This window comes from Pyrus communis, chromosome 9 (genome assembly GCF_963583255.1).
Source record: "Pyrus communis chromosome 9, drPyrComm1.1, whole genome shotgun sequence".
Lineage (NCBI taxonomy): Eukaryota > Viridiplantae > Streptophyta > Magnoliopsida > Rosales > Rosaceae > Pyrus > Pyrus communis.
Window position 1 is genome coordinate 22751632 of NC_084811.1, and position 18190 is coordinate 22769821.

Genomic DNA, 18190 nt, shown 5'->3' on the forward strand with positions numbered 1-18190 from the left:
GTGCCTGCGCGTGGCCGGCGCGTGGGGGCGCGTGCGACGGAGGAAAATTATTCTAAAAATATGGTTGTGATCCTGAGGTTGTGTAGAGCACGTTGGTATATTCAATTGTCCATTTTGAGCAATGTATGAGAAGTTATTACGAGAAGTTGGTTATGTGCTTTTAAATTAACGTTTTTGTAGTTGTTTCGCGTATAGGTGATACGTATCCCGAGGACGAGCGTGGTCACTCGAGGCAGGGGGGCTACGACCCTTCCACTTATCAGTGAGTGGGCTTTTGTTTTTCCATATATACCTATATACATTTATATTCCCAGAAATTAAATAAAAAGGGTTATTTGTTTTATGCCATGCACCTTATGATTGTCGTTTATGCATCATCGCATGCATTAGTAGTGGCATACATATATATATATGCGTGTTGGGTGTTGTGGAAGCACAGGTAAGTGCCAGGTAAATGTTATTCATATCTATATTCAGCAGTAGTTTGATATGCTTAGAGAGCTCATAAACTGCACCCCCGGTGTTAGTGCTCCCGCCCTGAGCAGGGCACAGTCCTTCACGTGATTTTCACCTCCCGCACCATATGCTCAGTTTGGATCCAAGCTAGGTGCACAGGCCTGTCGTACAGACCACATTAGGTGGTTCCGACTCGTAGATGACCCGCGATTATTCGCATAGCCTTCACGTGATCGTAGCACTAGAGCGTATATATACGTTACACCCAGTCCTGTCGTACAGACCACTTTAGGTGGTTCCGACTCGTGGGCAGGTTCAGTTATTCAGTTATTGAGTTTGAGATTTGAGCTCTATATGCAGCCGTACAGGTCACGTTAGGTGACTCCGGCTGCCAGATGTTATGCTATTGATGTGATTTATATCTGAGCACTTGCATATCATTATGAGGCTTTGACATGGCACATTCTTGAGCATGATTGGTATACCCTTGAGCATGTTTGGCATATCTATACATACGTACATATGTTATTTCTGGAAAGTATACAGGTTTTACAGTGAGGGGTTAGAATGTATTTTGCTAAATGGTTTTCAAAGAGCTTTGTTTTTGCCCACTCACACCTTTGTTTTTGCGCCCCTCCAGGTTCTAGTTGCTTAGCAGTTTCGGTGGTTTTCCCGGAGGGCGTCCCGGCATTTCTGACATATACTCACCATTGTAGGGTCACCTTCAGGTGTACTATTGTCGTATCATTTTCTTTGGACTGCTGTAGTCTTGCTCTGAACTTAGCGTTTCACTTACGCTAGCACTTGTCTTAGTACTTTGTATGCTAGTTTTTAAATTATTTGTACTTTTACATTACTATCTCATTAGCTTCCGCACGTGCACATGGCTACGTCACCTTCGTGTGACGGCCAGCACGCCCTGATCTCGGTCAGGGTGTGTCAAGTAAGGTCTCGTGGTATTCATTTTCACTTGTAAGTGAAATGTTAGTTCAATTATCATCAAATGCGAAGTTGAACCATATTATTATGACAAGTCCAACCCTAACTAAAATAAAGAAACAAGAATTTGATTCGTACCCTCTCGTGTAAGCCCGAGACGATCTTGTTGGGTTTGTCCTCTTACCCAATATTATGTAAATGACTATTTTGTGTTTACACCTAAAGCTTGTTTAGGATTGCTTATAGAAAGCTGTAAGCACTTATGAACATAAATAGTTTTAGAGAAACAAATTCCAAACGATCTTTTATACTCCAATAGTTGTGTTTAAACAAGAAGATTCCCGAGAAAAATAAACTATGCATATTCATCTATATATATTGACCTCCACAAGTGTAGGGTAACGAGTCACTTAAGTATTATAAAATGAGTTAACGATCCATAGTAAGTTTAATTTTTCAAGGTTTTGTTAAGGTTAAACTCTTATATCACACGACAACCCAAAAAAACTCTTTGTACTACACACTTATCTTTTTTGGTAGATAGAATTGAACTCAAAAGGATAACCAAGTTGAACAAAAATATGTCCAACTAAAAGGTAGAAATTGAATTCTCATTAAGAAAACTATTTGCCAATTCTCCCTCCCGACTGTCCTCATTTCAGTATGACAGGTTTAGAAGGGATAAGTTCCTTCCTATCTAATTCCCTCAGCATGAAACATGATTCGCCTCTATCTTCGATATACCTTGAACTTAGTGAGTTATTCATTACAAGCTAAATGAATGAAAAAAAGAGAAGAAAAAAAAATCTAATGAAAAGTGAATAGTACTAGAAAAGGTAAAATTTTTGTTTTTTGTTAAAAGGGAACAATAATGGCAATGTTTCGTTAAAACTCCTCTTTTTTTTTTATCGGCAACCAAGGATTATTTAATTCATACATAAAAGTTGTCATTTTGATTCAAGATTTCTCGATTCCAAATAAATAAACGTTCCAATGCATTAATAGGAACACATTCTTATCATTGAATAAATCTTGGGCCAGGGTTTAGAATTAAAACAGGCCAAATTGTAGCCCATTAAACATGGGCCATCTTAACATTAATAAAATCCAATGTTTGTTGACACAAGAAGCCCAGCCCACATCTCAACAACAAACCCTGAAAACCCTACCCGCCTCACCAGACCTACTATAAAAGCAAGATAACAGAGTCGCAGGGCTTTAGGCAGCCACTCTCAGAGAAGAAACCCCAAACCCTAGAGTCACAGAACCCTCAGAAAAATGCCTGCTGGACACGGTCTCCGTTCCCGGACTCGTGATCTGTTCTCGAGGGCCTTCAGGAAGAAGGGGTACATCCCGCTCTCCACCTACCTCAAGACCTACAGGATCGGCGACCATGTCGATGTCAAGGTTAACGGCGCCGTCCACAAGGGTATGCCCCACAAGTTCTACCATGGCCGTACCGGTCGCGTCTGGAACGTCACCAAGCGCGCCATCGGTGTCGAGATCAACAAGCAGGTTAATTTCCATTTTTGTTTTCGTGTGTATTCATTTGGAGTTTGGATTGCCTGCAAGGTGTTAGATGATATGCTTGTGTGGAAATGTTGGTCTGGATTTGTTGGTTTTTGTTGAAATTTCCTCACTTTAGGTCTGATTTGGACTTGATGGTATCTAAATGGAGTCAGGGTAAAATAGAACTGCGTCGTTGCCGGGGTTCTTGCTGTTATATGGAAATTGTAGCTTAGATTTATATGTTTCCAGGGATGTTTTAGGGCTTCGTTTAATGCTACTGAATCTACTGTTGATTTGTATTTTATGCTGTATGTAAAGTTGGGTATCACACATCAACAATAACGACAACAAAGCCTTATCCGACTAAGCCCTAGTTTGGTACTGAGTTTGGTAAACATTCAGTTTTAGTTTTTTTTCACAGTTTTGGATGAAAAGAAGCCAAAAACACAAAGCTGCAAAACTCAGCTTTGAAAAATCAGTTTTTTTTCACATCTGTTTTACATAAAAGTTTATCAAACATTATAATACTGTTTTTTTTTTTTTTAAAAGCACTTTTACAAAAATGTTTACCAAACACTCTGCTGTATTTCACGGTTGCGTATTCTTGGCACATCAGAAGCAGTTTTTTTTCAAAACACAGGAATACCAAACCAGCCTAAGTGAGGTCGGCCGTATGGATCCTAGAACACACACCAATTGCCAAATGTAATTTCTTTGATAATTTGTTCTGTTGTGTCAGATGATACAAACCCACTGCAATTAAGACAACAAAAAATAGGTTGTCAATTGGTAAATAAGACCTATTGATGTAAGTCATTGTGTGTGTTCTATAATGTTTGAAATATTTGTTCTATTATTGATTGGTATTAGTTACCACCTTTCGTGTGTGAACTACGATATAAGCTTGTGGATTTAGGATGAATTTTTATTGAGAGTAGGTTAATAGTTCGTGTAGGTCCATACGGAGTTCTGGTTTGAGTATTGCAATGTTGATCATTGTCTTAAATTTATGGTCTTGTTCTGTACGTATTGGAGTCCTGTACTGCCATTGTCATGCTTTTTAGTGATTGTTGCATACTTTACTTTGGATTTGGTCACCAAAGATTTTAAACAGTATGCTTCTATATGATATCAGGTCGGAAACAGAATCATCAGGAAGAGGATCCATGTGCGCGTGGAGCATGTGCAGCCATCAAGGTGCAACGAAGAATTCCGTTTGAGGAAGATAAAGAATGATCAGCTGAAGGCCGAGGCTAAGGCAAGGGGTGAGGTCATCAGCACCAAGAGGCAGCCAAAGGGACCCAAGCCTGGTTTCAGGGTGGAAGGTGCCGTCATGGAAACCGTTACTCCCATTCCTTATGATGTCGTCAATGATCTTAAAGGAGGGTACTAGGTTTAATTTCCGTTTGCTTTGGTCAACTCAAATGTTTCCGTAGTTTCGTTTTACAAATTTTTGAGCGACTTTGATGTGCCGCATTTGAGACTGCTTATGATATATGTTATGGTTTCAAGTACAATTTTATTCGAATGTGGAAATTATCTTCAGTGTTTACCTGTATGGCTTTTAGTTGACCTCTCTAAGCTACTCAACTCGCCCGGTTAAACTCACTTTCATCCCTCAACTTTTCCAACCAAATGCATGTATATATCAGGTCAGTACCATCCCGAACAAGTACGAATGAATACGCCTTTGGTCTATACAATAGTTCGAGCGTTAACAGAGCATTTTCTAAAGGATACCTGATAGCCTATCAAAACAATCTCCTGGGCTCTTAAAACGGATGAAACTCATTGACGAAATAATGTGAACTTCCACAACTTCATACTACAGTCTATTGGTATTCCTCTTCATTTGTAAAATAAAAAATCTTATGTCCGACTTTCGCTAAAGGCGAATTTAAACCACATTACTACTAACGCTAATCCCACTGCCCTCTTCCATAGTATAGATAATATCGTTTATTCAAGAAAAAGAAAATAGAGAATTGTTATTAACACTCCAACAATTCAAACTTTATATAATTAGAAAGAAAAATACATTTGTGCAAAATGTAAAGTGAGATTTTTGAAGTGATAACAGTTCCAACAAAAAAAAACATACGGATATTCACTTGATTGAGTCTGTCTGACCCAAACACATTTTTTTTTTTTTCAACAAAAATACGCGCAGACGTTGCAAAGAAGGTGAATTCAGTAAAATATGGGACAAGAAAACGGAGGGAGGGACCGGAGGGTACATGGAAGGTTCAAATGAGCGGTGAACGAGAAAATCAGAACTCGAAATTGAAAACGTCTAGTCAAGCACAAGAATACACGTCTGGTCCATCACTAAAACAGATTTAGTGATGCAGCATTCCCCTATATTCTGAAGTTCTCACTCATCAATACTAGAACACAACACAAGAATACAGCATGAAAATATAAGAGTCTACAACGTAAGCGAAAACAAGGGCCTTACATGTTTACTGTCAAAAGCACAACAGGATATCTGATACCAGTCTTACGAAAGATTCGCAGCAACCTACAATATACGTAGCACAAAAGGCGCATAAGATTGGCAAAAGAACATTATATATAAGAAGACCAAGTGATCTTCCCCAGATCAACCCCATAATCGTTAAATGCAATTATTATGTCGTAAATGTTAAAAGACTGATTAAGAAACGAGCTTCTGGAACTAGGACCAGCAACTATGCACAGCCATTTATCAATCAGGCATAACAGAAAACAAAGTAAATCTTTCGGCAATCAGGACATGCCAGATAGATAGCCAAGCAGCCATTCTCAGGGCCCCAACTGGTCATAGCCTACCGGACCCCATCATAAAATGGCAGCAACAGCGCAGCAGGTGGTTATTCGCTACAACTTCAGTTGTTCACGAACCCACACAAGATTCTGATACAACATAATACAGATCAGCTACCATTTCACAGCTAGAGCCACCAACATGTGATACAAGATCTATATAAATCCAGCAGCAGAGGTTATACAATTGAAAACAGGTTGGGACTAGATATAGTAGTCTTAAGTACCCTACGGGATTGAGAAATTTCCCAAGCCCAAAGGGATTGAGGTCAAGTTAATAAGGAAAGGATTACAAAATGCTTGATAAAAGGGATTAGAAATGCACCACATGAACATTAAAAAGGCATGTGAGAGGGGTTTGCAAACCCCTACTAGGAAGGAATCATTTATAAAACTCTTTTACACGCCTTTGTAATGCTCATGTGTGCCATTCTAATCCCTCTTATTACCTAATAATTTGTAATCCGTCCCTTACTAACTTGGCATCAATCCCTTAGGACTTGAAAATCCCTCATCCAAACATAGCCTAAAGAAATTAACCACAAACTTGTTTACCGTGTCTCGTTACTGTGACTGCAAAGTGGGGCCCAACATACAAGGTTTCAGAGTTAGTATCCACAGTTCATACTGGGTATCCGCAGCCTGGTTACTAAATCACAGGTCCAACTCATGTGCATCATCAGGCAGCAGGGAAACACCAGTTCAATTTCTACCATCACAGCAACTACAAACCCATTCAGGTTCATAAGGAACAACATGTCCGTCCAAATCACATGCAGCATCAGCTACAGGTACAGACCCAGTTACGACCGCCACAGCAGCTAAAACCCCTTTAACCGACTATTAGGTCAAACATAGAAATCCTAATTACATAACACTTCAGAAACAAATAGCCAAGCCATATTCTTACCAACATATATCACGTATGGAGAAAATCAGCTTAAGCTACTGGCCCTGCAACCAGCTCACTGCGAAAAACAATCATACTTCTAAGACCACCATCACAACCACGACCATCCATCTACAAACTAGAAACAGCATCAACGGCTGCGAATCAACATCCTCTTATCTTGGCCTCAATCACTCTTTTCACGAACAGAACTATAAAATCCAAGAAATAGTTCATGATGAATCAGTCTTCCTATAAACAGAACTAGACAACTTAAGACCACAGACCATAGTTCACACCAAAACAAAAATGAAAGAAAATACAATACGAAAATTACAACAGAATATCCTCTGTAAATTAAATATTACCAATCTACAAACTATAATGTCCACAAGTTGCCAGATGATCCCAGCTAAATAAAGAAATGCACAAGGTGCAGCATTTATATATTAGAGTACTAAAGAAAACCTGTCCTACCAGAACTAGCACGTAAAAGATCCAAAAGAAACAAGCATAATGATCAAGGATCCCCGATATCAGCAGAGCTGCAAAAAGTACACAACTTAGGGTACTTCCATGATAGTTTCCATACAACAATATCAATCCTGTAAAATACAGTCAAAAGTTACCAAACCAATACTCTTCTGCCCATGCAAGAGAAAGTAATCGTTCCAGAAGCAATCAAAACTGTAGACATCAACTCACATCAAAATCTAAATTTCGAGGGGATGGGCTTCGAGAATCAGCAGGACGATGGCGTGGTGAAACACTTCGAGAGGTTGGGGATTGTCCATCAAGACTACGTCTATCAGAGCTGGCACTGCGGCTCCTGCTTAGTGGGGAAGGGCTCTTACGAGGACTAGGGCTACGCCGAGCAGGGGAGGCACTGCAGTGCAGATTAGTATATGTTAAAGATAACCAAAAGGAGGAACTAGCATACAACTATAAACATAACAAAAAAGGATAATTAGCTTGAATTAAAACCTATCAATAGTCCGATATGGACTCCGAGTACGACTCCGACTCCGACTCCTATATCGAGTCAGACTCCGCCTTTCATCATAGCACCCCCTTCCCCTGATCCTGTAGTAATCAGGACTGGCACTACGGCTCCTGCTTCGTCGACGGTAGTCTCTGTCCCTCCCATGGTATCTGTCACGGTCATACCTATCCCAACTCCTACTGCGACTTCTCCTCCTGTAATCACGGTCTCTGTAGTCATCTCGGTACCTGGGAGATTTTAAGTAGTAAGTATCAGGCATTCACTTGAATACTATCAAAAGCTTAAGAAAGAAACTGGAGTATCTGTCAAAATCTAGGCACAATCTAGCAAATTGAGATCAGGATTCTTGAAATCATATGACAGAAAAATATCCATCAAAAAGAAAGACCAAAAGGAGTGCTAACCTTCTCCGAGGACTGCGACTTCTTGACCTGTACCTTGATTTTGGTAGAGCTTCAGAAATCCTTCCTTTATGACTGAAATAAAGGTGAAAGCAAAAAGAAAGTAAATGGAAGCCGCACAACAAACAAAAATTAGATTTTCAATGTTCAATTTCATTATCAATGCAGCTAAAATAACAAGTGTTATTAATAACACACTAAGAAAATTTGCAGACCAGAACCCTTAAGTTTTGGCTCAAAGGAATTTGAGGCGTAAAACCAAAGCCATATTTGCGGGATCCTTGCATTATTCCACAACAGAAACCCTTTGAGCCTAACAAACAAGATTTGGTTCAACAACCAGAACCCCTTCTAACCAAAACAAGGGTTTTCAGTTTAGTCTGCATTGTTGCACAATAAAAAGAGATCGATCCAGTGCATATATAATTTATAACATAAACAAGAGTATAGGATTGAAAACAGATACTGCAATCTATGTGACAAGTATTGGTACCAAAGAAAACAATAGGGTAGCATTAGTAACAATACATTACGAATACGCCAATTTAACAAAACAGTCGATGAATAAACCTGAATAAGGATTTACTGCAATTTAAGAGCCACATATGCAGTAGTTAAGAATTTTTTTTAAGAGATAGTATTACAAGCATATGGGAAGACCTACTACAAGTTCATAATTCCCTCGAGGAACAAAAAGTACCAAAAATAAACTTCAGCCTAAAGAATTCACTATAAGAAACATTAAAAACTGAAAAACTTACATCCTCTCTGCATTTGGCCCATACTTAGCAAACTGAACAGTTATCTCCCGGCCATCAACAACTCTCCCTGCATAAGTATTTAGAATTGTCAAGACACTTAACAAGCAGTGACAATTAAAAAAAGGTAGCAGAAACACAATTATTAACAGTAATAGTAATTATAAAATCAGAAAATTTAAATACCATCAAGCCTTTCAACTGCTTTCTGAGCCTCATCTGCGTATTTGTATCGAACAAAAGCAAACCCCCTTGACTCCCCAGTCCTAAACCAGAGGAGGGAAATAAACGTCCAAAATTCAGTCATCGAAAACAAAACAATATTTGTTAACCATAAACAACCAAAAAAAAAAAAAAACAATTAAGGAGGGAAGGACATAAATTCAAATGTGCAGTTCCTACAGTTAACTAGTACTCCACTTCAAGAGAATCTATTGCTCCCCCAAACACCGTAAACAGGTGATCATAAGCGTCGAATTCCCATATCTTCTCAGCATTCATAAAAATAAGAAAAATAATGATTAAATAAGAGATTGCACAAATAACAATAATTTGAATGTTTAGGTACAACCACAAACAAAACATTCATAACTTGTCGTAATACCGATTTTCTCACATGATTTTTCTAAGTACATAGACATTGTTTTCAAACAAATCAAAGATATTCAATTTCTCAGGAACGAAACAGACCAATAAGCATTAAAAAAGATAAAAAAAAGAGCATCTTTATCGAGACAAACCTCCGGTCTCTGGGGATGAAGATGTCAACAACCTTGCCATACTTATCGAAAAGCGGAAACAGATCATCAGCGCTCGTACCTGTTCATAACAATTGCAATCAATCTACAAACTACCACCTTCAAACCAGCCAAAAACAAATTAAAAACAGAGAGAGAGAGAGCGCTTACGGAAGGTGATGTTGAGGACGAGGAGAGAGTAGGTGTCGGTGATGTCCGGAGGGCCAGACCTACCGAAGTGAGACATGGTTCTTGCACTGTTAGTGAGAGAGAGATTGGGAAATTGGAAATTAGAAATTTGGAATTAGGGTTAGGGTTTGTGGTTGGTATAATTTGGAGGGTACCAAGATCGAACCTTAGTGAAGTGTCCTTCCGAATCTGCACAAGAGTGCACAGATATCTGGAGGTTTCTGGAGGCTGGACTCTGTTTTCGGGGGACGTTGGCGATTGGATGATCGAATTTGGGTATCTGGCCCTCTGGAAAGAGTACTCTGGGAAATTTCAAATATTGCCCCCTTTTAAAGGGATCATTTTGCCCCTAAGTTAGTAAGTTGGGTATATTACATTTAACTCTCATGTTTGGAGTCAATTTCAATTTCTTACAACATCTTTAAAACATTTCAATTTTATAAATTTACTTTCATTTTATTTCAATTTCATACATCCGTTAGAAAATTTGTTAAGTAACCCGTTAAGTGATGGCATGGCAAATAGGGGATCCACATTTGTGCGGACGAGGTTGGAGTCGAAGTGGTAGAGCTAGGTGGAAGGTGAGTTAAGGGAAGGTGGAGGTGATGACATGGTGGAGGTTGGAGGAACTGCGATTGCGGTGGGAGCTTGGATTCTTTATTTGGACTTCAAAACAGGTAACAACTTTATTTGAGCTAAAAAACAAGCCACTAAACTTCTCTCCAACTAGGATTCTTCTTTCTTGTGTAATTTTTTGCCTTCCAAGCCTCAACTTTAATTTCTCTAGATTTTAGCTCATGTTTAACACCTTTAAAACACCAAAAACATCTAGCTCATATGCTATCCACACATGCTATCCAATCCAAGTCCAAAACTGCTCCAAATTACTCCATTTGACTATTTATTGTCATTTTTACCAATTGGACCTACAATAATACTAAAATAACTTAAATTACTATAATAAATGGAAATTAACTAAGTAAATGCAAAGAAATAAGATAACAAAGTCGCATAAATATGCTCCTATCAACTATTAGTCCATTACGACTCTGACTCAATGCTGATAGTTAACCAAGTCAAGGGAGACTATGCAGCTCATCATCAGATGGTGGGACGCTACCTATCTAAGGCTAAGGCACTCCTTGAATGATTTGACAAGTAAAAGATCCATCAAATCCCTAGGAATAAGAACAGTCACGTTAACACAGTAGCAAACATTTCATCTACAGTCGACTATATGCTTCAACGAACAATCTTGTTCGAGTACCTCGTTGCCCCAAACATTCACGAACTCGAACCAGACATAGTCGCCACAAACAACACAAGGGAAAAACTGGATGAACGGCTTCATCGACTACATCTAAGACAGAAAGCTGCTCGAAGACCGTCATTTGCCGATTATCGGCTCGTAAAACTTTCAATTCTTCTTTGTGTGCATTGGATATGGTGGTGGCTGAATCATGGCAGTCCACACTATTTCAACAATCTCCATGACCTTATTCTCGGTGTTGGCGGCTTGAGATGTAGGTGGAGTTAGTGTTGTGAGTTGGGTTTGGAGGTGATAGCTTGATTAGGGTGGTGGTGGTGACCATTAGTTGGTGAAAGCCATGCTTCCATGACCTTTTAACTAACAGGAATTTAATTTGAGCTTAACGGATATGACATTTTCAATAGGTTAGGCACTTGTTTTAAATGTTTAAAATGTTTGAGACCAATTTGAGACGACATAAAAAAGTTGGGAGATTTTAACTTTAATATATCAAGAATCATTAGTTAAATAGAACAAAATATGCGCGACCAATTGTGAATGGTTGATTAGTAAGGTTCGCACCAGTCAATAAGTTTTTTTGTGCTCATGCTCATCTCTTTTTTAACTAAACACTTCCATTCAAAATATTCATTACTAATGAGATAAATTAAGAATTCTCGAATAAAAAAATTAATATGTCAATTCACAACATGATTGAATATTCAACAAAATCAGATAAACAAATAAACGATAAACTAATATCATCCACGTGAACATAAATCTATTTAATTTAAGGTGGTGAGGAAAAATGCTTTCTATTTCAATTTCAAGTTGGAAACTTGTAGAAACCAAATCCAAAAACCGAAGACCAAAGGGGCAAATACACCAAACAAACATAAACATGTTGTGAACTTTCCTAGTTTAAGTGTGATTGTGTAAATTCTAGATTAGATTTTATTCTAGTTATTCTTTCCTATGTGGACTTGTATTCCTTGGGGATGAAGGATTTATTCTCTCATTTTACTACTATAAATAAAGGCACTACATTGGGGGGATAACACATCCTCAATACACAATTGCCCTATGATTCTACAAACACATCTCTCCTCTCTCTCTCTCTCTCTCTCTCTCTCTCTACCCTTGCCATCGGCCCTCTCTTCCTTGTCAGATAAAATAGGCTACAACACTTTATCAACACGCTCCTACCGTTGCGCTTAGGAATCTGACATTGAAGATTTTTCTGCATCAAACCGGTTCATCCATATCATCACATAATTAGGTTCTTTCAAAACAACGGTTTTTATCTTGATATTTTTGCAGCCCTGATAGCATGAACATTCACCATAATGCATGACTCAACTTTACGTTTTTCGAATTTTAGATTCTACAAACAATTGTTTATGCATTATATTCATAATTGTTGAATTATGTGAATTATGTGAATTTGATATTTTCATGAATTGCATCAAATATATGTACATATATTAAAAACTATTGAATTGAATATGCTTTGAATTGAATTGTATATGAATTGAATTGAAAAAAAAAAATAACAAATCGCTGCGGCTAAGGTTCTTCGGAACCCTAACCTTGCCCAGGCATGCAACCTGCGGGCTGAGTCGCGTCGAGCCGCAGCCAAAGCCATTAGCTCCTGGCCTGACCCTAAGCCGTTGGGCTTGACCCACTGACGGTACTCTGCTCTAGCCCATTGGGATTTAGAGCTCCCTCGGCCCAATTGTTTCCTCTGGCCTGCAAACAAAGAAAAAAAAAGAAGAAAAAGATTTTTTTTTTTTTTTGGGCTCGCCTAAAGCGGCCCATTTGAAAATAAAAAAAATTAGGCTCGCCTGCTACGACCCATTTTGTTCCCCTCTCCCCGTGAGCCTACAGCCCACTCGAGACACCTTAGCCCAATTTTTGGGCTTGGACCACACGGACCAAAATTACTCAGCCCACCTGCGGGCTTTAGTCCAAGTTTTTGGACCCGAGTTTAATTGCCTAATTATTTTTAGGACCAATGAGTTTTATATTTTTTCACCCACACTTTAAATTTGGCTCGAAGTCCAAATAATTAATTCAATTATAATTGTAGACATGAAGTTCTATTTGCATATTTTCTTACATATTTCTATGTATATATTTACGTTTGTCTGCAGGAACATATGAACTTGAAGTTCATAATTATTTTGAAACCTGAAGTTTCTATAAACATGCCTTTGTTGAAAACCTAAAGTTTTCATTAAATACATCACCAAAGAAAACCCAAAGTTTTTTCATGAGAATATTAACCAATACATGTCTATTAGAACCTGAATGTTCTACTCCTATGTGAATGGATTGATTATTTTTCTCCATTGCACTAATCACATCTTGTCCTTTATTTTGCGATAGGAACATGTCGAATTTGTACAAACTTGACTTCACCACTTTGGAGGTCTCTGGAAGGAACTACCTCAAGTGGGTCCAAGATGTGAAGCTTCACCTCACTGCAAAGAATTTGCGTCCTGCCATTGAAGATGAGATGGACAACCTTGTTAGCAAAGCTGAGAAAGCCACTGCTATGATCTTCATCCGAAGACATATCCACGACGCCTTGCAAACTGAATATCTTGCTGAGGATGATCGACGAGCACCATAGGTTGTTTTGGCTGATCGTTTTGATCATTAAAATGACATCTTCTTGCCTGAAGCAAGACATAACTGGCAGCATTTACGCTTCCAAGACTTTAAGTTTGTGAATGAATATAATTCTAAAGTTTGTCGAATTCGATCACTTCTCAAGTTTTGTAATGAGACTTTGACCGAATAAGATCTCCTAGAGAAGACCTATTCAACCTTCTCTGTTACTAATATTATCCTGCAACAACAATATAGAGCTCAGAAGTTCACTAAGTCCTTGAATTTGATCTCTGTTTTACTTCTCGCTGAAAAGCAGAACCAGCTGTTAATGAAAAATTATCAAGCTCGACTTACTAGGGCGACTGTTATACTTGAAACACACTATAGCATAAACCAACGCCCAAAACACCAAAAGAGGTGTCGTAGGGGCAGCCAGAAGCCATCCCACCAAGGTCAACAGAGTCAAAGCCCATCCAAGGGAAGAAACAAAGCCCAGAAACACACTAACTTCACTCCCAAGGCCCCAAACTTTAAGAATAAGGGCAAAGCACCTAAAATTATGGATACAAATATGTGTTATCGCTATGGTTCAAAGGACCATTGGTCATGTGTTTGCCGAGCTCCCCAGAAGGTTGTAGCTGAATATCATTGTCGTCATAAGAAGTTTGAATCAAACTTTGTGCAAATGAACGATTTGGAGAGTACAAAGATGGAGATTTCTGACTTTCAAGAGGCTATCACACTTATGGAAGAATAGAATCTTAGACATAGACTTATTTTTTAGTTGAAATAAGACCATGGGGCCGAATTCCACAATAGTGGCCGAACCCCCTTGTTTTTTGGTTAAATTTTGAACAATTTTCCTTTATGTTTGGATTATTTGTTGGTGATTTGTTTTTTGGATATTAAGTTTTTAATTAATTTCCGTCCTTGAATACTTAAAATTATTTTGAATGGATATTTGTTTTTAGAACTTTTATGCTTGTGACCGATTCAAATTAATTTTTTATTTTAGGTATGACTAGTGGGGAAGTTAGTTGTTTGGCAGATAGTATAACCACACACACTGTTTTGCTTGAACGTATCTATTTCACTAACTTCGTACCTAAGAATGCACATTTGACAACCCTCTCAGGTCCATCTAACCTGATCGAAGGATACGGTAAGACACGTATAATATTGTCCAATGGTACAATCTTGACCATTGATGAGGCTCTTTGTTCTCCACGTTCCTGGAGAACGTTGTTGAGCTTTAAGGACATTAGAGATAACAATTACCACACTGAAACCCATGTAGAAAATGGAGTTGAATTTATGTGCATAACTTCCTATGAATATGGCCAGAAGCGTATTCTAGAGAAGATGAAGCGTATCCCGAGTGGTCTGTATACTACGACCATACGCCCATAGAATGCCACTATGTGGTCAGCCCTACCTCTGGGATTGCGCATGAAATTACACTTTGGCATGATCGTTTGGAACATCCTGGATGAATAACGATGCGCTGTATCCTCAACTCATCACACGAGCATCCACTAACCCGAAGTTTAGGTTCGATTCAAGGAATCGCATGTCAAACATGTTATTCTGGAAAGCTTATTACTAAGCATTCTTATGACAAGATTCGTTTGAATCCTCTCATTTTTCTACAATGGATTCGATGGGACATTTGTGGACTAATTCACCTTCCATGAGAACCATTTAGATATTTTATGGTTTTGGTTTACGCTTCCACACGTTGGTCACATGTGTGCTTGTTGTACACAAGTAACACTGCATTTTCTAAACTGTTGGCTCATATTATCAAGCTCAGAGCTCACCACCCTAATTATCTGATCAAATCTATTCGATTGGATAATGCTGGAGAATTCACATCTAAAACTTTTGATGACTATTACATGTCGGTTGGGGTTAAAGTTGAACATCTAGTACCCCATGTTCACACCTAGAAGGCCTGGCAGAGGCATTCATTAAGTGCTTACAAATGATTGCTCGATCGTTGGTCATACTTACTAAGCTCCTTATCGTTGCTTGGGGCCATGCAATATTACACACAGCTATGCTGGTCTACCTGAGGCCAGTTGCGACTCAACCATATAACGCCATTCAATTGGTTACCGGATACGAACATGACATATCGCATTTGCACGTTTTTGTTGTGTGGTCTATGTGTCGATTTCGCCGCCCTTACATACAAAAATGGGGCTTCAGCTAAGGATGGGAATCTATATCGAATGTGATTCTCCTTTGATTATTCGTTACTTAGAACCTTTGATAGACGATCTGTTTATCGCTCATTTGCGAATTGTCTCTTCTATAAGATAGTCTTCCCATCGTTAGGGGGAGATAAGAACATCAACATCCCTGAAGAACAACAAAAATTATCGTGGACGACTCTCACTTTGACTCATTTATATCCCCGCACTGATCAGTCTGAAATTGAAATGCAACACATATTAGATCTTTATAGCATAGCTCAAAGCATGCCAGATGCTTTCACCGACTTAGCGCGCGTGACAAGATCACATATTCATGCTGCGAATGCGCCTATAAAGATAGATGTACCAAATGTACGAACGACTTTCCTCCTGGAGGCTCTGGACCCCAATCTTGGTGATCCACGTACATTAGTAGCTAGCCAGTCATCTGCCCCTACACAAAAGCATGGCAGACCTTTTAGTTCAAAGGATTCATACCCTCGAAAGAAGAAACCCATGACACAGGCTTCTGAAGAGCCTACCGTGAATCCAACTGTCGCTTGCTTAAAATGATCCAACTTATGAGGAAACTCTATATTGCAGAAACGTTATTGAAGAGACAAATCCTCCTCCCAAGTATCGTGAGATTTCAGTCTATCATGCTAGCTTAGTTAATGTGTGGTGTAGAAATAAGATGATCGTCAACGATGCCTTAGCATGTGCAGTAGCTACTGAGATCATGTTGAGCGATGATATTGAACCTTGTTCCGTTGATGAATGTCGACGTATAACTGATTGGTCAAACTGGAAATAAGCAATCCAAGTCGAACTCGATTTGCTTGCAAAATGGAAAGTGTTTGGACCTGTAGCTCTTACTCTTCCACATATGAAGCCCGTTGGCTACAAATGGGTTTTCATTTGGAAGCGTAATGAGAAGAATGAAATGGTGTGTTACAAAGCTCGTCTTGTTGCATAAGGCTTCTCATAACGCCTCGGGATTGACTATGATGAAACTTGTTCATTCATTATGGATGTGATTACTTTTCGCTACCTTATCAGTTTGGTAGTTTCCGAAAAACTAAGTATGCAGCTGATGGACGTAGCAACTGCATATCTCTATGGGGATCTTGATAAGAAAATCTATATGAAAGTTCCTGAATGACTTATATTGATTGGATCAAATATTTCCAAACCTTGGAACACGCTCTTAATTCAACTAAGGCATTCACTTTACGGTTTGAAGTAATCCGGAAGAATGTAGTATAACCGTTTTACTGAGTATTTGACTAGTCAGGGATATGTGAACAACGAACTATATCCTTGTGTGTTCATTAAGAAGTCACATTTCAGTTTTGCGATAGTTGCAGTATATGTTGATGATATGAACCTTATTGGAACTCCTGAATAGCTTGTGAGAACTGCCGCGCACCTGAAGTCAGAATTTGAGATGAAAGATCTAGGTAAAAATCAATACTGTCTTGATCTCGAGATAGAGCACCGTTCGGATGGAATTTTAGTACATCAAACAAATTACACCCATAAAGTGTTGTGCCGCTTTAACGAGGGTACAGTGAAGCCTTCAAGTACTTATATGGTCGTTCGATTGCTAGATATAAAACGAGATCCCTTCCGTCCGAATAAGGATGATGAAGAGATTTTGGAGCTTAAAGTTCCTTACAATAATGCACCAACACAAAGACACTAGACTAGTGTGAAAGACATCTTCCATTACCTTAAGGGTACTACGGATTTGGGCTTGTTCTATCCCTAACGAATCCTTGAGTGATGCTGCACCCTTTACTTCTCGAGTCGATTCTCGCTTTGTTGGTTATGCTAACGCATGATACTTATATGATCCGCACAAGGCGCATTCTCAAACGGGTTATGTCTTTACCATTAAAGGTACCACAATCTCTTGGAGGTCAACTAAACAAACATTAGTTGCCACTTCGTATAACCATGCTGAAATTCTCGCCTTACATGAAGCAACTCAAGAATGCTTTTGGTTAAGAGTCATTGTGGGCCATATTCGAAGCTCCTGCAATCTCTAATCTCTTGTAGATGTCCCTACAATGATCTTTGAAGACAATGAAGCATGCATCAAACTGCTCAAGAAGGGTTACATCAAAGGACACAACATTAAGCACATTGCGTCGAAATTCTTCTTTTCACATCAACAACAAGAGCATCAGAAGATTAAGTCACACAAATCCGTTCATAAGACAATCTGGCCAACCTCTTCACAAAATCACTACTGAAGACAACGTTTCAGAAGCTTGTTCAAGGAATTGGTATGCGTAAACTTTCTGAGTTGTAACATTAGTATTTCTCTTTGGAATTTTATCAAACTCAGGGGGAGTATCTTGAAGAATACTTGCTTGATCTTAATGTACTCTTTTTCCCTACAATTATGAGCATTTTTCCCACTGGGTTTTTGCTAC

At 38.8% G+C, this 18190-nt stretch overlaps 2 protein-coding genes across 4 annotated transcripts; one reads left to right on the forward strand and one right to left on the reverse strand.

Annotated features, from left to right (window-relative positions):
- Positions 1 to 2601: 2601 nt before the first annotated feature.
- LOC137745830 (large ribosomal subunit protein eL21z/eL21y-like) lies at positions 2602 to 4456 on the forward strand. The gene is made up of 2 exons (XM_068485848.1): positions 2602 to 2910; positions 4040 to 4456. The coding sequence occupies exons 1-2, from the start codon at positions 2674 to 2676 to the stop codon at positions 4295 to 4297; spliced, it is 495 nt and encodes a 164-aa protein (XP_068341949.1). The 5' UTR covers positions 2602 to 2673; the 3' UTR covers positions 4298 to 4456.
- A 706-nt stretch (positions 4457 to 5162) lies between these two features.
- Positions 5163 to 9961, reverse strand: LOC137745633 (serine/arginine-rich splicing factor SC35-like). 3 transcript variants are annotated; one of them, XM_068485617.1, is made up of 10 exons: positions 9669 to 9961; positions 9501 to 9579; positions 8947 to 9026; positions 8764 to 8830; positions 8006 to 8077; positions 7583 to 7828; positions 7304 to 7484; positions 7076 to 7203; positions 6620 to 6810; positions 5163 to 6494 (listed from the first exon to the last, which is right to left on the reverse strand). In XM_068485617.1, the coding sequence occupies exons 1-8, from the start codon at positions 9742 to 9744 to the stop codon at positions 7198 to 7200; spliced, it is 807 nt and encodes a 268-aa protein (XP_068341718.1). In that variant the 5' UTR covers positions 9745 to 9961; the 3' UTR covers positions 5163 to 6494; positions 6620 to 6810; positions 7076 to 7197. The 3 variants fall into 3 exon arrangements, with proteins under 3 accessions (XP_068341718.1, XP_068341719.1, XP_068341717.1); XM_068485618.1 differs by having other exon boundaries at positions 5163 to 6539; XM_068485616.1 differs by having other exon boundaries at positions 5163 to 6810.
- Positions 9962 to 18190: the final 8229 nt, after the last annotated feature.